The sequence below is a fragment of the Peromyscus eremicus genome, chromosome 2 (assembly GCF_949786415.1).
Source record: "Peromyscus eremicus chromosome 2, PerEre_H2_v1, whole genome shotgun sequence".
Lineage (NCBI taxonomy): Eukaryota > Metazoa > Chordata > Mammalia > Rodentia > Cricetidae > Peromyscus > Peromyscus eremicus.
The window spans coordinates 148,662,175-148,685,035 of NC_081417.1; the positions used below are offsets into that span (position 1 = coordinate 148,662,175).

General features: G+C 42.8%; 1 protein-coding gene across 1 annotated transcript in view; it reads left to right on the forward strand.

Annotated features, from left to right (window-relative positions):
• The window catches only part of Usp48 (ubiquitin specific peptidase 48), a 69,272-nt gene that overhangs the window by 39,882 nt on the left and 6,529 nt on the right, over positions 1-22,861 (forward strand). Inside the window, exons 17-25 of the mRNA XM_059255224.1 lie at positions 3,968-4,092; positions 4,264-4,386; positions 4,749-4,810; positions 5,654-5,764; positions 7,381-7,434; positions 8,267-8,391; positions 8,678-8,784; positions 9,991-10,095; positions 15,652-15,807. Coding sequence (XP_059111207.1) covers positions 3,968-4,092; positions 4,264-4,386; positions 4,749-4,810; positions 5,654-5,764; positions 7,381-7,434; positions 8,267-8,391; positions 8,678-8,784; positions 9,991-10,095; positions 15,652-15,807 — 968 coding nt within the window. The remainder of the gene's footprint in view (positions 1-3,967; positions 4,093-4,263; positions 4,387-4,748; positions 4,811-5,653; positions 5,765-7,380; positions 7,435-8,266; positions 8,392-8,677; positions 8,785-9,990; positions 10,096-15,651; positions 15,808-22,861) is intronic.

Genomic DNA, 22,861 nt, shown 5'->3' on the forward strand with positions numbered 1-22,861 from the left:
CAGGCTGGCCTGAAACTCACAGAGATCCACCCGCCTTTGCCTCCTGAGTGCTGGGGTTAAAGGCGTGTGCCACCACCGCCTGGCTCCCCCCTCCACCCAAAAAAAGATGTAATTTTATGTTCATTGGTGTTTTGCCTGCCTGCATGTCTGTTTGAGGTGTGTCAGGTCCCCTGGAACTGGAAGTACAGACAGCTGTGAGCTGCTATGTGGGTGTTGGGAATTGAACCCCTGTCCCCTGGAAGAGCAGTCAGTGTTCTTCACTGTTGAACTATCATTTGAACCCTAATCTTGTATTCTTTGTAAGTGATTAATCTTCCTGCTGTCAGTGTGTTGGGGGACAGAAAGAAGCAGGATACATTCCTCACCATTGTCACCCTCAGAACTGGGGAGTTCTAGACTTGTAGGGACCTCAACCTAGGCTTAAACTTTAGTTCATGGTGTCACACATCAAAGAATTTTAGGGCTAATCAGTTTATGAAGCAGAGATGGGCCTTATATGTGTTCTATCTCACTGCATGTGTGTGCACTCTGCATGCTGGTGCCTATGTAGGCCAGAAGATGGTAACACATCCCTTAATACTGGAATTAAAGATGGTTGTGAGCCACCATGTGATGCTGGTAACTGCACCCAGGTCCTATGCAAGAACAGCAACTGTGTCCAACTACTGGGCCATCTCTCCCTCCCCTGGGCTTTGATCTTTAAAATTTGTCTTACATTTTGTAATTTGGGTGGGAGGTCTCATGTGCCATGTCATGGGTGAAGATCAGAATCCCTTTGAGGAAGTGCACTCTTTGGCTACCCTTACCTGGGTTCTGGAGATTGAATTCATGTGTCAGTGTAGCGCAGCATATGCCTTACCCTCTGACCATTTAATTGGCCCAGTAAATGTTCACATTGTCACCTGGTGTTGTTTGTTTTTGTTCTTTTTGGGGGCCCGGCCACCCAACTCCCAAATAAATCACACATGGAGGCTTGTTCTTAATTATAAATGTCTGGCCTTAGCTTGGCTTTTTTTTTTTTTTTTTTTTGGCAGCTTCCCTTAACTTTAAAATTATCCCCTCTACCTTTTGCCTCTGGGCTTTTCCCATTCTTTGACTTCTGTAAATCTTACTCCGTGGCTTGCTGTGTAACTGGCCCCTGGAGTCCTCCTCTTTCTCTGGCTGTAGTTTTCTCCTATTTATTCTCTCTGGCTGTCAGCCCTGCCTATCCTTCCTCCTAACTTGCTATTGGCTGTTCAGTTCTTTACAAGACCTTCAGGTTTTTCAGATAGGCAAGTAACACAGCTTGAGAGTTAAACAAATGCAACATTAACAAAAGTAATACACCTTAAAATAATTTTCTACAATGGTTCCTCTGGTGACAAATTTATTAAAGCAAAATGCAGTTGTTTTGGGGATTGGGAGGAGTGCCCACTTGAATTGTCACCCTGCCCAGCATGTGAGCTTGGCATCCTCCTGCCTCAATCTGCAAAAGAGCCAGGATTGAAGCCTATCCCTGCATTAGGCATTCTTCTCCATGCTTGGAAGATATTTTGTTTGTCTGTTTGTCCCTGTGTCTGTAGTCCTGGACCTTTCAGGTACTACTTCAGGAAGGTTGTTCCTGGCTCTGCAGCAGGGACAGAGAAGAAGGCCATGGGCCAGGTTGGAGGAGCGTGAGCTTTAGAAGAGGACTTGCCTGCCACTTCCTCCAGACACTGCTGCAGCAGAGGCTGACCTTGAGCCTTTGTCCTCCTCAGATGGTTGTGAATCACCACGAGGGTGCTGTGAAGTGAACTCAGGACCTCTGGGAGAGTAGTCTTTTCACCTCTGAGACATCTCTCCAGCCCAGCATATTATACTTTTGGTTTTGCTTTGTGGGTGTTTTTTTTTTTTTTTTGTTTTTGTTTCTGTTTTTTTTTTTTTTTTTTTTTTTTCCTGAGATAGGGTTTCTTTTCTTTTTTTTTTTTTTTCTTTTTTTGGTTTTTCGAGACAGGGTTTCTCTGTAGTTTTGCGCCTTTCCTGGAACTCACTTTGTAGACCAGGCTGGCCTCGAACTCACAGAGATCCGCCTGGTTCTGCCTCCCGAGTGCTGGGATTTAAGGCGTGCGCCACCACTGCCCGGCGAGATAGGGTTTCTCAGAGTAGCCCTGGCTGGCTTGGAACTCACTCTGTAGACCAGGGTGGCCTGGAACTCACAGATCCACCTGCCTCTGATTCCCGAGTGCTGGGATTAAAGGTGTAGACCATCAGCCCCCATGTTCTACTCTTACAGGAGTTTATACCACACTTGCCTGCCCCCCCCCCCCCCCCCCAACACACACACACAGAGTTTTTTCTTTGACAGGGTTTCTCTGTTTTGGTGCCTGTCTTGGATCTTGCTCTGTAGACCAGGCTGGCCTTGAACTCCCCCTGGCCACACCTTGCTTAAGATATTCCTTGAGATATTCAAATGACCAGAAGCGTTCTGGGTAGAGTTACCTCGAGAAGATTACCTTTGTGTTATTAGAGTATTGGGCATGGCAAAGACAGCTTTGTTCCTCAGTGCTGTGCTGGCTCTAGTGCATTCACCTCTTGACTGAACTGTGGCTGCATTGCTGGGAACACATCTGTAGGGGCCTGGTCATGGAACTTGAATGTGGGTTTCTGAGTGATGAGACCCATGTCAGTCAGCCTGCTGCACTCTTGTTGTACTTTGAAGTATCTGGCGGAAAAAAAAAATAATCAGAGCCGGGCGGTGGTGGCGCACGCCTTTAATCCCAGCACTTGGGAGGCAGAGGCAGGCGGATCTCTGTGAGTTCGAGGCTAGCCTGGGCTACCAAGTGAGTTCCAGGAAAGGCGCAAAGCTACACAGAGAAACCCTGTCTCGAAAAACCAAAAAAAAAAAAAAAAAAAAAAAAAAAAAAAAAAAAAAAAAAAAAAAAAAAAATAATCAGAAGTCAGTCAGGGAAATGTCCCCGATAAGCTGGCTGTATGTGAATGAACAGTAAACCCAGAGGCTCACTGAAATTACTGTGGTTCTGATCATAGCCCTCCTGACATTAGGATAGAGGCCATGGCCAGTTTTCTTCCCTTGTCCTTTGGATATTTGAACATCCGGAGGATTTTTCAAAAGTAATTGCAGGATGAGTGATCCCACACCTGTCATCTAGCACAGGAAGTTAAAGGGCCATCCTGAGTCACATAGATAACATCTTGCTTCAAGGAAGCCACATGGGCTGGAGAGATAGCTCAGTGGTTAAGAGCACCAGTGGCCTTCTCGCTTCCATCAACATCAGGCACCCATGTGTGCACAGACATATATGTAGGCAAAGCAGCCAAACATCAAAGAAAATGTAAAAGAAAAAGCAAAAACCAATTGCACACAGAGAACAAAGTCGGAGGTTGAATGGCAAGGGTGTAGACTAGTCAGGATATTGCTTTATTGCTTAACTATAATTTAAAGAGAGCAGTCTGAGGTCCATACAGCCTTGATCATACTGCTTCATTGCATGAAGCAAAGTCTTTGAAGGGAATTAGGAGCTTTATGTGTGGGTGAAGCTGAAATGCTCTTAACCCCTGTGGGGGTGAGAGAGTGGCTCAGATCCTAAAGTGGCAGCCTGAAGTACCATGTGTGTCAGCCTGTGTGTGCTCATGCTGGCACTGCAGCTGGAGCCAGTGCTGGAACTCACAAATGAACCAGCGCTTACTAAGCAAAGGGAAAAGAGCACTTACTCTCCATAGGATAGAGAAGAGGGATTCGAGAAGTGATGTGGCTCCGAGCAATGGTGCTTGGGATTGAGCCTGACCCACCTGAGTTTGACCCCAAGGACCCACACGGTAGAAGTAGAGAACTGAGTTTTTGTGATCTGCACACACGTGCTACGGCACATCCACATCCACACAGGTACACACATAAATAAATATTTATATATACTTTTAAAATGTTTAAGAAATAGATGTTGACTTCTTTTATCCTTGTTTTTAAGTAAATTTTTTTCTCTTAATTTAGGGGGGTTAAGCATATCTGAAAATGAAAGGAGGCTCGTTTCTCAAGAGGCTTGGAGCAAACTGCGGCAGTACTTCCCAAAAGCTCCTGAGTTCCCAAGTTACAAAGAGTGCTGCTCGCAATGCAAGGTACACGGCCCCTGACATCTGTGGGAATGGCATGCCCCTCCTTGGGAACGTGTGTGTGTGTGTGTGTGTGTGTGTGTGTGTGTGTGTGTGTGTGTGTGTAGGTAGGTAGGTAGGTAGGTAGGGGGAAACATGCTTTCAATGGGAGACAGCTTATTGCTTCCATCTTTTCAGATTTTGGAACGAGAAGGGGAAGAAAATGAAGCCTTACATAAAATGATCGCAAATGAACAAAAGACTTCACTTCCGAATTTGTTCCAGGACAAAAACAGACCGTGTCTCAGTAACTGGCCAGAGGTACCATGATTGCCACAGAGAAAAAAGGTCCCACAACTCTAAAGGCCTCAAACAAATGTGTTTCAGAGCATCCCTGCTCTCACTTTGTTTCCTAATTGGGATATACACCAGCTCATCATTGCCATTTTATTGCTCAACTGAAGTGGGGGAAACACTATTAAATCCACAAGGGCTTTGTTGAAAACAGTGTGCTCCAGCTGTGTGGGAGGTGCAGGAGAATTGTGATTTTGAGTTTGAGGAGAACCTGTGCAACGTAGTGAGTTCTAGGATGACTTGAATTTGAGGGAGAAAATCACTTTAAATTTCAGGGGGGAGGGGTGAAGACGAAACTAACCCATTGTGTTTTTTCTTTTTGTTTCTAGGATACGGACGTTCTCTATATTGTGTCACAATTCTTTTTAGACGAATGGCGGAAGTTTGTTAGGTAGAAAACTATTTTCTCTGTGGGTTGACTCTGGTAATTTTGAAATTTGCATGGGTTCCCTTAATGGTGCATTCTTGATTACACACACAGATTTTTCTTTTGTATCAAGTTACATAACTAAACCCAAAACATATTAATTAATATCCATTTATATGTATCTCTAGATTAAAATTATTATTTAAAAGAAATGCTGTGGAGCAAGGTGTAGTGGTGCAAGCTTACAGAGTGAGTTCCATGACAGCCAGAGCTATGCAGTGAGACCCTAAATAAATAAAATGTTGTGGTCTGTGGAAATACATGGCTCATTCTTTAGGAGAACATAAGGCATAAGCTTTTGGATCTGCTGAATTCAAGCAGGATCTTGCCCATCTGTAGTGCAGTTCTCAGAAGGCAGAGCCTGGGTGTCTCCAGAACCAGTTTGCTGGTTGACCAGCCCATATAGGTGAGCTCTGGCTTCAAGTGAGAGGCTAGGGAAGTTATGAAGACTTCCTGATATCAATCAGCCTTGGGTTTTCACACACTTAGGATGAGTACCAGTTACACACATGTGCCTGTCCACATATGAACATATATACATGTTACCCCACCCTCATGCACACATGGAAACTTCTTTCCCCCCCCAAATTAATATCTCTCCAGGCATCTTGGTACAGAAATCCCAGCAGTTGGGAGATAGGGCAGGCAAATCTCTGATTTTGAGGCTAGTCTGGTCTTGTTTACAAGACTCCAGGCCAGCCAAAATTAAATAGTAAGACCCTGTTTCAAAAAAAAAAAAAAAAAAAAAAAAACCAAAAAAAAAAAAAAAAGATATCTCTTCATTTACCTCCTGTCTTGTTTGAATAGAAAGCCTACAAGGTCTACTCCAGTGTCATCCATTGGAAACACTGCCCTTCTGTGTCCGCATGGAGGACTCATGTTTACATTTCCTTCCCTCACCAAAGAAGATTCGAAACTGTGAGTTTCTTCTCTTCGTGTGGCTGTCTATCCCCAGTAATAAAGTGTGGTTAGGGGGATCTTGTCTAGCATGGAAGTCTGTTGGAAATGCGCTGAACTGCTTCACTGTACTCCTTCTAAATATGACCTGGACACTTGTCTTTAAAAAGAGATGAGCCGGGCGGTGGTGGCGCACGCCTTTAATCCCAGCACTCGGGAGGCAGAGCCAGGTGGATCTTTGTGAGTTCGAGGCCAACCTGGTCTACCAAGTGAGATCCAGGAAAGGCGCAAAGCTACACAGAGAAACCCTGTCTCAAAAAAAAAAAAAAAAAAAACAACAACAAAAAAAAACCAAAAAACAAACAAACAAAAAAATAAAAATAAAAAAATAAAAAGAGATGAACTGACAGCATTTCAGGCAGGATATGCCCAGGGAGGTTTGTTCATGATCAACTTCATTACCAGTTACATAGTCAGCGAAGTCTTGGTTGTATTAGGTTCGTGCAAAAGGAATTGCAGTTTCAGACTGAAATTCTTAATCATAACTAGGCTCAAACATCTTTATTAATCTATTTAGGAACTATTACAAACGTTTTTACCAATGAGAAATAATAAGTCTATTCCAGTAGTCTAAAACTGTGCTTCAGGATTTAATTTACTCTTAGAAAGCATTTTCTGCATCCTACTGGTAGTGGAAGGGTTTTCTTTGCCACAAAAGTGAAGATGCTTGGTAGAGAGTGGTGGTCAGTTGGCCAGAAATCAGTTGAAGTTGTCGGATGAGACAAAGCTTTCCGGCCCTGCTAATTGAACTTTTGAAGTTGTGTGGTTGGGATTGTCGATAGCTCGGCCCTTTCTGTTGACTGATCCTGGCTGTGGGTGTTGCAGCAGTTGTTGGTGGGTCTCATTGATTTGCGGAGTGTGTTCTCATGGTTTTGTCAGCATTCAGAAGCTGCAGTGGATCAGACCAGCAGCAGACATCAGTGACCAAATTTTGCTTTGGAATTTCTCAGACTAGCCATTAACTGGTTGTTACCAATTGTCATAAACAGTCCACATTTTGTTGCACATCACAATTGGATTGAGAAATGATTCTTCATTGCATAAAATAAGATAGAATAATACAAAGTCACTCATCCCCCCACCCCCACTTTACAAGGCACCCCATCCTTTTAAACTTTCCAGTTTGCTTCAAATAGCAGAATAACAGTCCACACTGAGTTCATTGAGTTCTTTGGCATCTTCTGACTACTCAGTGAGTAGGTCCTTTATTGTCAACTACCAGCTACTGTACTCACCTTCAGGGCTCTTATTTCCATTTCGAAACTTTGCGCACTGTACGTTCTTAGCAGTTCGTTGAACAAATGCTGTGTTTTATTGCAAGTTGTCTCTGGTGCTTTAGGACCCATAAAAAGAAGATTGCTTGAATTTGTTTTTTGTGTAACATCATTTCCATAGTATAAAATAAACATAAAATTGATAACAATAAGTCATTAGCAAAATACAAAAGAAATGTGCATTCAAATGATGTATGACATTACTACATTAATAAAATGTTTCCTCATATCAAATGGCAGTTTCAGCAATGCAAAAAACCGCAGTTGCTTTTGCACACACCTAATAGTTGTCTTTTTCTACAGCTGTCAACCTTTAGAGAGAAGAGAAGGAGGCTGGCCCACTGCAGCACATAATAAGTAAATATCAGAATTTAAAAAAACCCTGGGATGATGCTGGACTATAGTTTCCGCATATATTTTAATGTTTCGAGGTCATTTAAAGGAACTCAGTGTTAATGTATGTTTCCTTTTAGACTTCTCACTCCTTCTGTTACTGTGTTGCCAATTGTGACCATTAGACATTTAGAAACAGTATGTCTTAGAGCTGCGGATGGAGCTGAGTCACTAGAGTGCTGGTGTAGCACTTGGCAGAACCTGGGATGATACCTAGCACTACATCAGCCAGGTGTGGTGGTGCATAACTATAATCCCAGCAGTCAGTTAGAAAACTCAAGTACAGTTCCAAGGCCCTAAGTACTTCGTTCCCTTCTTTCTTATTGCCATTTTCTTCTCTCTGTCTTGCAGTAACTATTAACTAAATTTAGTCCTCTGTCTCAAAACATCATCCTATTAATTGAAGCATACTGAAACATAGGCAGGACAATCATAAGTTCTGGGCCAACCTCAGCCACATCTTGAGACCTTGGCTTAAAATCCAAACCAGGATTAATGTGTGCAAAGTTGAATGTATTGCACTTTTAATTGTATTGTATATATTTAATGCGTTTTCTACAAACGGCCTTATCCTGTACATATTCTTCTGTGTCTAACTTTATTCAGGTTGTGAGTGTTGATTCCTATCAAACCTGCTCATAAAGTCCCACTGGATTTGATGAGTTTCCCCTCCTGTTAATTTGCTGTAAATTGTTGGTGGTTTTGATTTTGTTGTAGGGTCTTTGCTCTGTTGCTCTCCTCGTGTCTTAAGGCATATTGTTTTTTGTTTTTTGTTTTTTGTTTTTTTTTTGCACAGTATAGCTCTCATATGGCCCAGCGAATGGCAAATGATTCAAAAGCTCTTTGTTGTGGATAAAGTAATTAAAATCACAAGAATTGAAGTGGGAGACTCTTCTGAAATACAGTATATTTCTGAGCCTAGTAAGTTTTCATATTGCTTTTGCTTTCTTTCATTAAATGTTGACAGTTTGAAAAGGGGAAGGGAGGGTCCATCAGTACTCAATTAATGTTGAATATTATGGAGCAGCTCAGATGCTTCTGGAAGACTTGTGAGCTGTCATCATCTGAACATTTAGTTACAAGCAATACACAGATTTCCTCATCATTTGCACGCAGCCTAGCACATCAGTGACTGAATACAATATGTAGTTACTGATGTGGGTTTTTGTAACAATTCTTCAGTTGCTTATGCTCTACTCTTGCCTAGATCTCTGTCCAGATTGCAGAGAAGGCCTGCTATGCCAACAGCAGAGGGACCTGCGAGAATATACCCAAGCTACCATCTATGTCCACAAAGTTGTGGACAACAAAAAGGTACCAGTTCTTGTGGCCGTGACTAGGAAAGGTGGGCCATCACATCTGCCCACTAAGAGCTGAACTTGGACACATGAAAAGAGTAGGAACATTTAATTTCCAGTGTCATCTGACTTCTGGTTTAAAAAAATTGCGGTTGTGCTGGAGAGATGGCTCAGCAGTTAAAGAGCACTGGCTGCTCTTTCAGAGGTTCTGAGTTCAATTCCTAGCACCCACATGGTGGCTCAACCATCTGTAATGAAAGCTGGCTCCCTCTTCTTGTGTGGAGGCATATATGCAGGTAGTATACAGACCATAATAAATAAATTTTTAAAAAAATTGCTCTGTCTGTTGGGTTTAGACGAGGTGGTTGCATAGTTGGGAGCATAGCAGGACAGGGAGAGCCAGACGGGGCCTCAGCATCGATCTGAAGGGCGGGAGAAATTAGAAGGTGTGACTTCAGAGCATTTTTCTGTATTACTGTTGGCTTTGAGAATAGAGCATGAAAGTCTATCCGTGCATTCCTGGATTTGGAGAATTAAAGGCAGTTAGTTACTAAGTACATTGTTTTAGAATGCTACCTTCCAAATTATGCATTACAGGTATAGAGTTCTACTTTACAGATTAAAAAAAAAGGCTTTATTTCCAAACTTGGCTGAGAAAAGGAACATAATATAAGCATCTCCCCATCCCTCCTTAAACCTTTTGACCTTCAGCCCATTTATGTAGTCGAAGGAGCAGCCAGTGTTTAATTTGAAATTAGTAGCCGTGTCTACTGTGTTATGTAGAAGAGCCTTTTTTCTGTCTGCTTCTCAGTTTCTATGTTACAACGTGTAACTCCAGTTCTAGTAGATTTGATGTTTGTTGCATCTGAGGTGTGCACGCTCACGGCCGCGCGCACGCGCACACACACACACACACACACACACACACACACACAAATACAGAATTAAAAATAAAACTCAGCCAGGTTTTGTGATGCATACCTTTAATCCCAGTAGAGTTCAAGGCCAGCCTGGTCTACAGCTAGAGATAGAATAGTGAGACTCCTACCTCAAAAAAGTAAATAAAGGGGTAGAGAGGCCACAGGGTTAGGCTACCCGAAGTTAAAGAGTAAAGGTGGTCCTGGTCCCCAGTCCAACCACATCTCACAGATCCAAAGCCCCACCCGCTACCGCATGCTCCCCCAGGGCCTCACACATTTCTCTCTGCTCCCGGTGCATTCAGGTGATGAAAGACTCAGCTCCAGAGTTGAATGTGAGTAGTTCTGAGACAGAAGAGGACAAGGAAGAAGCTAAGCCAGATGGAGAGAAAGACCCGGACTTTAATCAAGTACGCATTGAAGCTTGTCCCATCATTATGCCGCCAACATTATATGTCCCATCATTATATCTACCTGGTTTGGGATATTGTTCTGGGTCTCTTTTCCACTTGTCCTGTAATTTTGTGTTCTTTAGTTTTTGTAGCATGCTGCAGCTCTCCTAATTTCCAATCTCTCTCTCTCTCTCTCTCTCTCTCTCTCTCTCTCTCTCTCTCTCTCTCTCTCTCTCTCTCTCTCACACACACACGCGCACACGCACACACACACACACACACACACACACACACACACACACACACACACGACTACATACCCTCCAGAATTGATTTCTTTTAAGAAAGTAACTAGGTATGGTGGCTATGGTGGTGCTCACCGTTACAGCATTCTTTCTGGTGGTAGAGGCAAGTGGATATCTGTGTGTCTGAGGCCAGCCTAGTCTACTTAGAAGAGTTCCAGAGCAGGTCTACATAGAAGAGTTTCAGAACAGGTCTACCCTGTCTCAAAACAAGCAAATAAAAAGTGTTGAATGTGGCAGTGTGACTAAGACCACCCAGGAGGCTGAAGTAGGATTGTCCACCTGTCAGTTTAAGGACACTTTGGGCAGAATACTAAAACAAGACACATGCATTTCTTGCTACGATGCTTAATTATGGGAGTTTTGTAGTTTTGTTTTGTTGTTGTTTTGGGTTTTTTTGTTTGTTTGTTTTTGTCTTTTTTTTGTTCTTTTCTTTCTTTTTTTTTTCTTTAAAGACAGTATTTCTCTGTATAGCCCTGCTGTCCTGGAGCTTGCTCTGTAAACCAAGACAGTCTCAAAACAAAATCCAAAGGATGGCTCCTGTTAAAATTCCTTCTAACGTATAGAAAACTATTGTAATAGGAAGTATGGATAGATATGTGGATGAGCTTCTGGCTTCTGGAAAACAAACAGATGACTGTTCCTTTTATATTCTATAGAACACTGTATACATTTTAAGGCTTTAAAGAAAGCTATGTGTATGTATATTTTTGAGTGCATATACTTATGTACCATGTGAGTGCAGGTACGAGGCCTGAAGAGAGCATTGGATCCATGGAACTGGAGTTACAAGTTGTTGTGAGCCTCTTAGTAATAAGCTGGGAACCAGTTGTGGGTCTTGGAAGAACAGTAAGTGCTTTTTTACCCTGGAGTCATCTCTGCAGCACCCACACCTCACCTCCAGCCCTACGCCTTGCACCTCCCTCCTTATTTTTTTCTTTTTTTTTTTTTTTAAGATTTATTTTATCTATTATGTATACAGTGTTCTGCCTGCATGTATCCCTTCAGGCCAGAAGAGGGCGCCAGATCTCAGATGGTTGTGAGCCACCATGTGGTTGCTGGGAATTGAACTCAGCTCCTCTAGGAAGAATAGTCAGTGCTCTTAACCTCTGAGCTATCTCTCCAGCCCATTTTTTTCTTTTTCTTTTTTTTTAACAGGGTTTTACATTGTGTCCATGGCTGGACTGGGTTCAAATTTTCTGAGATACTTGTCTTCCTCTGCCCCTCCCTCTCCTTGTGCCTCTGCCCCTCCCTTTGCCTCTGCTGGGTTTAATGTGTGTGCTCCCACATCCAACTGATACTGATCCTTTAAAAACCTTGGGATTTCTACTTGATGTTTGTCTTTTAGTAACTAGAATATCTTTATCCTAAGAGAGTAGTCAGATTACACTCTGCTCCACCCATGTTGGAATGCTTCTCTGCCTTCTTCATTGGAGAACAGTCTCTGGACTTGCTAGTCTGTCTCACACACACTGATATTGTTGCTTGAGTTTCAGTTTTTTCGAGACAGAGTTTGTCTGTGTAGCCCTGGCTGTCCTCGAACTCACTTATAGACCAAGCTGTCTCAAACTAGAGATCCACTTGCCTCTAAATCTAGAGTGCTGGGATTAAAGGCGTGTGCCACCACTGACTGGCAGCTGCTTTATTCTTAATATCTCCAGTTGGGCTGAAGAGGTGGCTCAGTGGTTAAGAGCACTGGCTGTTCTTCCAGAGGTCCTGAGTTCATTTCCCAGCTCCCACATGGTGGCTTACAACCATCTGTAATAGAACCTGATGGCCTCTTTTGGCCTGCAGATATACACGCAGAGCACTCACATAATAAATAAATAAACAAACAAACAAACAAACAAACAAACAAATAAATAAATAATAAAGTAAGTAAGTAAGTAAGTAAGTCTGTCTTGGTTGCCTCAAGGTAAATGTTGCTTGTATTTACCCACTGTGTGGAAGGATGTGTCAGTATTTGTTATCCATGCCTTGTTGGAATCTTAAAAATAACCTTAAAAAACAAACAGAACAAAACCCATCTAGGAAGAAAACCACAGTTTTATGCCCCGCCCTCTGACAGTGTTAAGCTTGGTAGCTCGTGGCCTTGGTGCATTCTGTGGTAATGCTGGGTTCAGTTTGAGAGTTTTCTGAGGTGCCCTATTGCCCTGTTAAGATCTGTGTTGGTGTCTGCTGTCATGTCTCTTGTGATGATGGAGTCAAATTTTCTTTGTTGTCTGTGTTTTCCCTTTGGAGACACAGTCTTGCTGGCCCTACATGTGCCACGTAACTAAGGTTGGCCTTGATCCCATAGTTGTCTTGTTTGGTTTCCAGAACGCTGGGGCCGCTGGTATGGCCACTCTGCCTGGCTGTAATACAGACCCAGCTTTGCTCTTTTGTTTCCAGCTTTTCTTTTCCACCTAAGAGCTGTTTAGCAAACTCTACATTTCCATGTGATTCAGACTTTGAAAGGCTGACTGTTTCTCTGAACATCCCATTTTATTCACTGTGGTCATGACCACAGCAATGTTTCAGGTGGATGTGGAATTTCTGTCCTCAGTTGTGGATGGCAACAGATTTCACGTGTACAAATATGATGATGCAGAATGTTGGAGAACATTGCTTTTTACGCCATAATTATTTTGTACACATTATAATTTTCTTCCATCTCCCTTCTCCATGTTTGGATATTGTAATACTCTAGAATGTTTTAAATACTTTTGGTTTAGAGCAGGGTGGGGATCTCAATTCTAACCCTCTTTTTAGAGCATAGTAACTAGTCCCTAGGGATACCTAGTGTCTTCAGAATGTTCTGTCCCTCCCCCTTTCTTTTTCTCAGAACATGGTGCCTGGTTGCACTGCCATAAATTTATGCCATAAATCGAGGCCTTCATGATCCTTAATGGAGTTGAGCAAATCCCCTTCCCTCTCTAAGCCAGATCAACCCAGTTCTCTCCATGTTATCTAAAATTCAGGTTAATGATACACTCACGGATATCACTTAGGTAATTGAAAGCCTTTAAAACCAGTGCCTGGAAGAGGAACAACAACCAGTGTGCTGGTTTTAGTGGGTTGAGATGAGTTAAAGAAAAATAATTCCAGGAAAAGCCTTTAGATCCTCATACAATCAATTTGAAAAGATGTTAGTTGCTGGGTGAGGCATGAGGTGAGTTTGAGTTTATGCAGTAGATATCATTTGTCTGTAGATAAACCCCTGTTTCACAGTTGAATAAAGTATTCACCTTGGATGCAGTTTTCAGGACTGATAAACTGCCTAACTTTTTCTTGTGAATCTTAGAATCACATTCATGGTCGTGGAAGCTCACTAGAGTGGGCAGAGCCTTACTAGTGCCCAGCTCCTTGAGACCAGATCCTTGCTAAGACTGTGCCCTGGTAGCTGCTTTATGAATTTCAAAAGACATTAATAATTTGAATGAGACACATGTGTCCGCAATGGCCCAGGACTCCATTTGACACTCAGTGCATCTTGGTAGCCAGAGGAAAGTTGCGGTTATCTTATCCAGATATAATTAAACCAGAGAAAAAACATTTTGTAAAATCCCACTTCCATTGTCTGGCCGGTTTAATAGGCAAACTTGACTTCTTGTTAGACTCTGAGACATTTGTAAGTAGAGAGCCACCACATACTAAGCCCAGCTATCGGAAGACAAGCTCACACACTGCCTGGAGTACATAACAAGTTCAAGGCAGACCTACATAATGAGACACTTTCAAAACAGACCCAAAAAATGTTCTAGAACATTTGGCCCCTTGCTGTTCTCTTTTCTGAAGACTGGTACAGCCTGTGTCATATACCCATATATAGGCCTGTACTCCTGTGAATGTTTAGGTCAGTTGCAATATCATAATGTTGTAAATACTTAATTCTGTGTATTCCAGAGGTAAACACAGCTTCCAGTGAGATGTTTATAGTGTGCTTCAGAGAAGCTAGCTGGCATCATTCCCTGTATCCACCAACTCCCTCTCAACCCCAAATTGATCAAACTGGCATGGTGTGACGTTGGGTGGTTTTGATCTAGATAAGGTTTTTTTCTTAACTGTTTTGTCTATACTCTAGAAACATTTCTATAAATTGCAAGTTGTGCCTGAGCATTTGGTTTATGCTTATTTACAAGACTATTTTAGACTTAAGCACAGTGTTTGTTTTTAGTTTGTTTTTTTTTTTTAATTTAGTTGGTATTTACTTCGATATCATTCTCAAAAGAAGGGGTCAGAGATGTGGCTGAGTTGGTAGTATGCTTGCCTTGCATGCAGGAGTTCCGCTTTTTATCCCCAGTCCCATAAACTTGACAGAACGGCATACTGATTTAATCTCATCAGTGTGGAGGTGGAAACAGGAGGGTTGTTTAGGGTCAAGGGCATCCAGTAAGACAGGGAGCTAGAGACTAGCAGTACATGACCCTTCCAGAAGAAAATGTATAAAACAACTTAGAATTTATTTGCAATAAGTTCTGTAATTTTAATTTATTGGCTTGTGTTTTGTTTTTAGTTAACTTTAACTTTTTAATGCATTTGTTTTATTTTGTGTGTGTGTGTCGATGCAGTTGAGGTCAGTCAGACATTTTGCAGGAGTTGTTTCTCACCTTGCACAGTGTGGGTCCTGGGGAACAACCGGATGATTGTTGCAGGTTGCCTTGATCATTGTGGCGACAACCTCTTAACTGGAACAATAAATAGCCAATGTCTCTGCTTGCAAGTGATACTTAGCTGTGTGCGCACACACTTGCCTTTAAGTGAGAGGCATCAAGAGCCTGGTTTAAATGTATTAAATGTCTGGCTTGGCAGTGATGGCCATCTCCCAGCCCCAGGCCTTGTTGTATAGCCCTAGGCTGGCCTTTAGAATCCCTTTATTACCTCTCAAGTGCTAGGATTAGAAGAAGGCCACCACAACTGGTAATTTATTGTTACTGGTTGGGGGTGAAACTTGCTTTTAAATGTTAAATTACTTAGAGGCAGTTAAAATTAATTTTATTTTCTTTTGGTGCCTGTCCCGGATCCCGCTCTGTAGGCCAGGCTGGCCTCGAACTCACAGAGAACCTCCTGGCTCTGCCTCCCGAGTGCTGGGATTAAAGGCGTGCACCACCTTAAAGTTAATTTTTACACCACCAACCCCCACACTGTATGTGAAACTCCTAGTCTCTGTAGAATCTTGGACTCACTGTGTTGGGGTCTGAGGGTTTCAAGAGCAGTTGTATCTAGCTTCTGTTTGCCTGAAGAACATCCCAAACAGGGTAATCTTAGTTTTCTTTTGGGAATCTTATTGCAGAGCAATGGAGGTACCAAGCGGCAGAAGACGTCCCAACAGGGCTACGTGGCCTACCAGAAGCAGGTCATCCGGCGGAGCACGAGGCACAGGAAGGTGCGAGGAGAGAAGGCGCTGCTGGTTTCAGCCAATCAGACGTTAAAGGAACTGAAGATTCAGGTGAGAGGAAGGGAATGTGATCTAGCTACCGTTCTTTCTCGGGCTGAGCCTTCACTAACCGGCCTGCTCGTGTAGTAAGCCAGTGAGAGAGGGCTTTTTTTATTTCCCCAAGCTAAAATTACCTCCCATTAAAGATCTTATTCATGTGATTTTTGTTTGTTTGTGTGGTTGGTTTTTGTTTTTTCATGATAGGTTTTTTTTTCTGTGTAGCCTTGGCTGTCCTGGAACTAGATCTGCCTGTCTCTGTCTCCTCAGTGATGGGATTAAAAAGATATGTGCCAACATACCTGACCATTCATATTAATTTATAAAGGGCATCTAAGGGCAAGGTATTCTTCTCTGTTGGTAGTGAAGTTCCAGATCCATCCTGGCACTGATCCCGTAAGATCCTAGAGAGACAACATGCTCCTTAAAGAGCATGTACCACTTTTTTTGTTAGGAGCATTAAGACAGGACTTCTGTAACCCTGGCTGTCTGGAACAAGAATGACCTTGCTGCAACAAGTGTCCATTTGGGGTGCTATCAGTTTCTTTAGGTCCCCCATGGTGTTAACAGTGTTGCACTTGACATGGACCATCTTTCCCAGATGGTTCTTACAAACTACTTTAATCATTATGGCCACAACCTCTTAGCTGGAACTAAAAAACACAAAAACAAAAAATACTTAGTTTTTACAGTAACCATTGTCTCTATGTGCAAGTGGCAAGTGATACTTAGCCATATGAACACAAACGTGTTCAAGTGGGAGGCATCAAGAGAGCTTGTTACTGCATCAGAAACTCAGGTTCTTCTAGAATAATTGTTCTTGACTTTGGCTGGTGTTTGAGCACTTATAGGAGTGTGAGTAGTTGCCAAGGGGAAACTGACAACACTGGGAGCTCTTCATTAGCTCAGTCAAGCTCTCGGCCCACTTTGTTTTGTGCTGTTTTGTTTCCGTATGAATGTGTGTGTGCACTCAAGCATGTGGCCCAAAGGTCAGCAGCTGTCTGCCTTGGCCCCTCCCATCTTTTAAAATTTTATTTATTATAAATTTTTTAGGGTTATATGCTAGTATATGAATGTTTTGCTTGCATGTGGGCCACATAGGTGCCCAAAGAGAAGAGAAAGTCATGTCTCTAATTCCCTAGAACTGGAGTTAGAGATGGCTATGAATCAAATCACTATGTGGGTGCTAGGAATTGAACCTGGGTCCTCTGCAAGAACATCAAGTACTCTTAGCTACTGAATCTAAAATTTTATTGGGGTGTTTGTGTGTTTGTGTGTAATGAGGGTGATGAGAGAGCAGGGCCCTGGTGCATAGGTGGAGATTTGAAGATATCGTTACCTGAGTTCCAGGGGTCAAACTCAGGTTTGGCTTTTTTGTTGTTGTTGTTGTTGTTGTTGTTGTTAAGGCTTTGTGTGTGTGTGTGTGTGTGTGTGTGTGTGTGTGTGTGTGTGTGTGTGTATGTGTGTGTTTGAGACAGTGTGTCAGTACATAGCCCTAGCTGGCCTGCAACTCACTGTGCAGATGAGGCTAGCTTGAGCTCACAGAGATCTGCCTGCCTCTGCCTCCTGAGATTGGGAACCAAAGATGTGGTCAACTATACCATGTAACAGTGGGTGTCTTTGCATACTGAGCCATCTCAAGGGCCTATGTTGTTTTTAGCCTCGGTCACTTACTTGCTTGAAGCTTACCCATTAGGGCTAGGCCAGCTCACCAGCAAAGCTCCAGGTATCCACCTTTCCCTGTCTTCCCAGCACTGGGATTACAAGTATACACTACCTCACTTATATTTTTTTAAATTATTTTTTTAAATTGTGTGTGAGTATGTGTACATGTGAGTATAAATGCCTGTAGAGTCCATAAGAGGCAGCTGTTAGCTGCTCAACATGCATGCTGGGTACCAAACTCAGGTCCTCTGAAAAAAAGCAGCACATGCTATTAACTGCTGAGCCATTTCTCCAGCCCTCTTACTCACATTTTTAAGATATTTATTTATTTTATATTTATATGTGTGTGTTTCAGAGTGTATACATATGCACCAAGTAATGCAGAAGCCCAATGGAGTTATAGACAATTTCGAGTTTCCATGTGGGTGCTGGGAATTTCCTGGTCCTCTGCAAGAGTAACAAGTGCTCTTAACTGCTGAGCCATCTCTCCAGCCCCCACACCCACATTTTAAATGTGGATTCTGATGATCAAACTTGGAGCCTCAAGCTTGTACAAAAACACTTTGCTATTGTTGACATTTGCTTGTTTCTTTTGTGTGCATGTGCGTTTGTTTGGTAGAAGTTAGAGGACAATTTTTTTCTCTGGGGGAATTTGTTCTCTTCTTGAGTCATGTACTAGGATTTAATGCATGCAGATGATCAGGCATGGTGACAGTATCTTGAGCCATCTTACCAGCTGTCCTATTTTGGGTTACTATTGCTGTGATGAAATGCCATGACAAAAAACAACTCGGGGAGGACGGAGTTCATTCACCTCACACTTCCACAATGTTGTCTATCACTGGAGAAAGTCGGGACAGGAACTCTAGCAGGGCTGGAACCTGGAAACAGGAGCTAATGCAGAAACCATGGAGGAGTGCTACTTGCTACCTTGCTCAGCTTGCTTTCTTACAGAACATGGGACCACCAGCCCAGTGATGGCCCCACACATAATGGGCTGGACCCTCCCCTATCACTCACAAAGAAAATGCCTGGTCTTATGGGTGCATTTTCTCAATTGAGATTACCTCCTTTCAAATGATTCTAGCTTGTGTCAAGTTGACATAAAACTAGCCAGCACTCCACATATTTGTGTTTATGTCTCTGTACCTAAGAAATTCAGAGGGACGAGGGAATCCTTTGGACCTGGATTTACAGGCAACTGTGAGTCTCTGTAAGAATAGTGTCTGTTAATACCTCTGTTCCTACTGTTGGTTTGTTTATTTGTACTCCTGCCTTCCTATGTTGATCAGACTGACTCAAATCAACCTTGAATAATCCTCCTGCCTATGCCTCTGGTTTTCCTATATTTTTGGTGACATATTACCTAATTGCTAGAATGTTTTCACATCTATATATTCCTTATTTGTTTTGTGTATGAATATGTTTATTTTTTATATGTGGATGTGTATATGGGCACGTGTGCTGTGGTGCACTTGTGGTCAAAGGACAATTCATGAGAGTTGGTTCTCTTCTACCATGTGTATCTCAGGGATCAAACTTGGGTCATCAGGCTTGGCGGAAATTTCCTCCACCCCCTGATTCATCTCACTGGACCCATTTACTAGGTCTTCAGTCATCATTACCTCTTTTTTATACAGTAGTCTTTTCCAAATTGTTGATTAAATGCTCCTTACATAGACTCACTTGCAAATCCATAAGGTGATTGTAACACAGGCAATTACCCAAAATTCTTTGTGATGGTATCACTTCTTAGTATCAGTAAAAGTTCCCTAAGTGTGTGTTCCAATGGTATGTCTCAAGCCCTTGGCAGAAAGAACTGATAAATTCAAGATGTCCACGAAAAACAATCTGGCCCCTGTGGTTTGAGTCACTGCTGGGTCTCCAAAGTTGACCACGCTTCCCTGTCTGCTGCCTTTATGTGGCGGCCTTCATGGCTATGCAGTTTTCTTGCTGATATTTATCATTGTAATTGAGGCAAAAGTACAGGCTTCCTTTGAGGGTGTTATGTGTTCCAGATTGTCCTAAGAACAGCATTTCCCTGGATTGAACCCACGGTTCTGAAAATAAATGTGTTGGCATAATATCTTCCTCTGTTGTTGTGCCCTTTACATCTGAGAAGGCTTGTTTCCATCACCGGTTTTCTGCCTGTCAGTGGTAAACCTCGAGCATTCAAACCCTTTAAATTACAAAAAGAGCCCCTGTGGACAAGGATGCTTCTAAAAGCCTGTGCTGCTCTTATTATGGATCACTGTTTTTGAAGAATAAATCAGAAGGCAGCAGAAGTAACCTCTCCACCCGGGAGTGTCTTACCTGCATGGATGAACCGCTTCACGGCTGTTCAGATGAAACCCCCACACGCTCTTCCTCAGTAATTTCTTTGTGGTATTTCCTCTCATCTCCCACTCTTGTTTCAAAGAGTGCTGTGAATCAAACAGGACTGAAAGAAAGGGTGGTGGGCTGGAATTTCCTCTTGCTGCTCAGTAGTGGCTTTAAGAGCAGCTGTGACCCTCCCGCCTCAGCTGTGTGGGCCTGCATGTAGCTCTCAGTTGGTGGTGGTGGGTGCTTTTTTAAAAAAGGTTTGCACTTTATTTCCTAATGTATAAAGGAGCTTTTCCCTTTGGGCACACTGCTGTAGGTGAATTGGGTGGCACTCTGCCACAGTGTCAGCCCATGGTTGTAGGTGCTTCACCATATGCTTTTGCTTCGAACCTGAAAGCTTTTTGGGAGTATGGAGAGATGACTCAGTAGTAAAGAGAGCACTTGCTGCAGAGAGGACTCGGTTCAGTTCCCAGCACCCACATGGCGGCTCACAACCATGTGTAACTCTAGTTCCTCTTCTGACTTCTGTAGGTTCCAGGCATATAAGTGGTACACATAACATTAATGCAGGTACCAGACATACACATAAAATAAGTAAATCTTGAAAACAAATTTAAAAAAAAAAAGAAAGTTGTTTTGTGTAGTTATTTGTTCATCCAATTTAGTAATGCTTCTCTCCTGTTGGTTTGGTTTTCCGAACAAATAATCAGATCTAAGCCTAATTCATGCTAAGTAGTCATTCTTCCACTTCCCCTTGAGATGTTATATGTCATTAGCCCTTCAGAAAGGACAGTGTTTGGGCACAGGGTGAAGTGGCTGAAGCTCCTGCACTTCCCTGCCTCAGTAATGTGGGTAGTGGGAGGCTGGTAGGTAGCATGCTCTGCTGTTCCTTGGGCCTCTACAGTTAGCAAGCCAGGCCACCGCTAGGCAGCCTGCACTGCATGCTGACACTTGTGCCCTGTGCTGGCCCACACAGCTGGGCAGCTGTTTGCCGTGGACTGTCTTGATCTCTTCTTCTGAAGCACTGCTGTCTTCCAGCACTTCTTCTGTGCCACATCATCTCAGCCCTTGTTGTAGAACTGACTCTCTTCCCCTGTGTTGTGAGAGATCCTGATTATACATTGTGTCACCCCATAAGGACAGCTGTACCACCTGTCCTGGAGACTTTCTGGAAGGAGGGCTTGTTTTAGAGTATATTTCTAGTATCTAGCACAGTACTTGTCATGTGCTGACTTAATGAATGCCACATTCATTGTTGAACACACTTACATGTCTTTGTCTGTAGTAAGTGTGTCAACCCCTCAGAGATGGTACTGCTGTCTCAAGGGATTTGGTGCTTGTGCCAGCTCATGGTGGGGACATTTCAGGATATGAGGAAGCAGTCTGATATTGAGGGGAATGAGTGTGACCTTCCCTGTATGAAGTCAGTGTCACCTATCTCCATGGAAGCTCTGCTGGATGTGCTCATGTACCTGTTCTGTGTTGGTGTGCTAGTCGGGTTGGCAGGGTTAGCCTTGTCTGCATATCTTTCACAGTAGGAAGGTAGGAAGGCGGCTCCCTGCTTCAGGAAGATCACTGGCAGTGCCACGCCCACGGCATCTCTGGGAGTTCAGGTAGCATTCTTACCTGGCCAGGGTTTCTATCTGTAGGCTGTATTAAAGTCACTGCTGTGGTAAACATCACACCAGCCCTTAGTTGCTGCACAGGGAGCTAGGGACTGATTTCATACAGATAGCCCATATTTCTGCCTCCAAGGAGAAAAAAGCATGAAAGCTGGATGACTCCTTTAACATCAGGGATAACAGTGTATTAAGATGGGGTGTTAAAGAATACATTTGAAGAGTATGTCTTTGCTGAGCATTCCTTTCATCTCAGCAGAGGTGGGTGGATCAGACAGTTGGAGGCCAGTATATCTATATAGTGAGTTTCAGGACATTCAGGTATATACATAGTAAGACCTAAGTCAAAATAAATAACTTGATTTTAAATTTTAAGTGAATATTATTAAAATTACCTTTCCTGTTAAGAATAGAAACAGAGCCAGGCGGTGTTGGTGCACGCTTTTAATCCCAGCACTTGGGAGGCAGAGGCAGGTGGATCTGAGTTCGAGGCCAGCCTGGACAGGCACCAAAGCTACACAGAGAAACCCTGTCTCAAACAAAACAAAACAAAACAAAAGAATAGAAACATTCTCACTGTTGGTGTCTGAGTGCCTTTTCAAGACTTCCCTCTGCCCTCTGGATATAATTATTATCCAGAAATGATTGAAACCATTATTAATTATTTTGTGATACCAGGAATTGAACCCAGGGCCTTGTCATACGAGATGAGTGTGCTATCACAGAGACAGAATCTCACTAAATTACACTGGCTGGCTGGCCTTCAACTTGATCCTTCTGCCTCAGCCTCCCAGGTGGCTGGAAATAAAGACTTACCACATCAAGCCTGGCTTAAATTCTTTTTAAACTTTTTGAATCTGAAAAGATATTGAAGGAACGTGTCAATGTTTTGGAATGTATTTGACTTTTGTTACTTGGCCAACCTTGGGGTAAAGCATGTGGCTCTCCTCCTAAAATTATATTTTGGTTCCCAGATACTCAACACTGAGTGAGTCTAAGAATATATGACAGTTCTGAGTCTGAATGACACAGTTCAGGCTTCTTGCTAAAGAGTAAAAAATGTAGCTGAGCAGTGGTGGAGCAGAACTTTAATCCCAGCACTCAGGAGGCGGAGGTAGGCAGCCTGGTCTACAGAGAGATACAGGACTGCTAGGACTACACAGAGAAACCCTGTCTGAAGAAACCAATAAAGCTTAAAATGTCCATGTTTATTTCTTGTTTTGTTTTTGTTTGTGGTGTGTGTGAGTGTGTGTTTCATTGTTGTTCTGAAATGGGGGAGTCTCAAGCCAACCTGGAACTCCTACATTCAGAAAGTCCTCATGCTTTAACTCCTCTATAAATGGGATTATAGGTACCTGACAACTCAAGCCTAAAAATGTTTTTAAGTGAGCATTCATACTAGTGGACTAGTTCATGGAAATGGTTTTGAGTGACAACATGTACTTGCTTATGAAATGATGTAC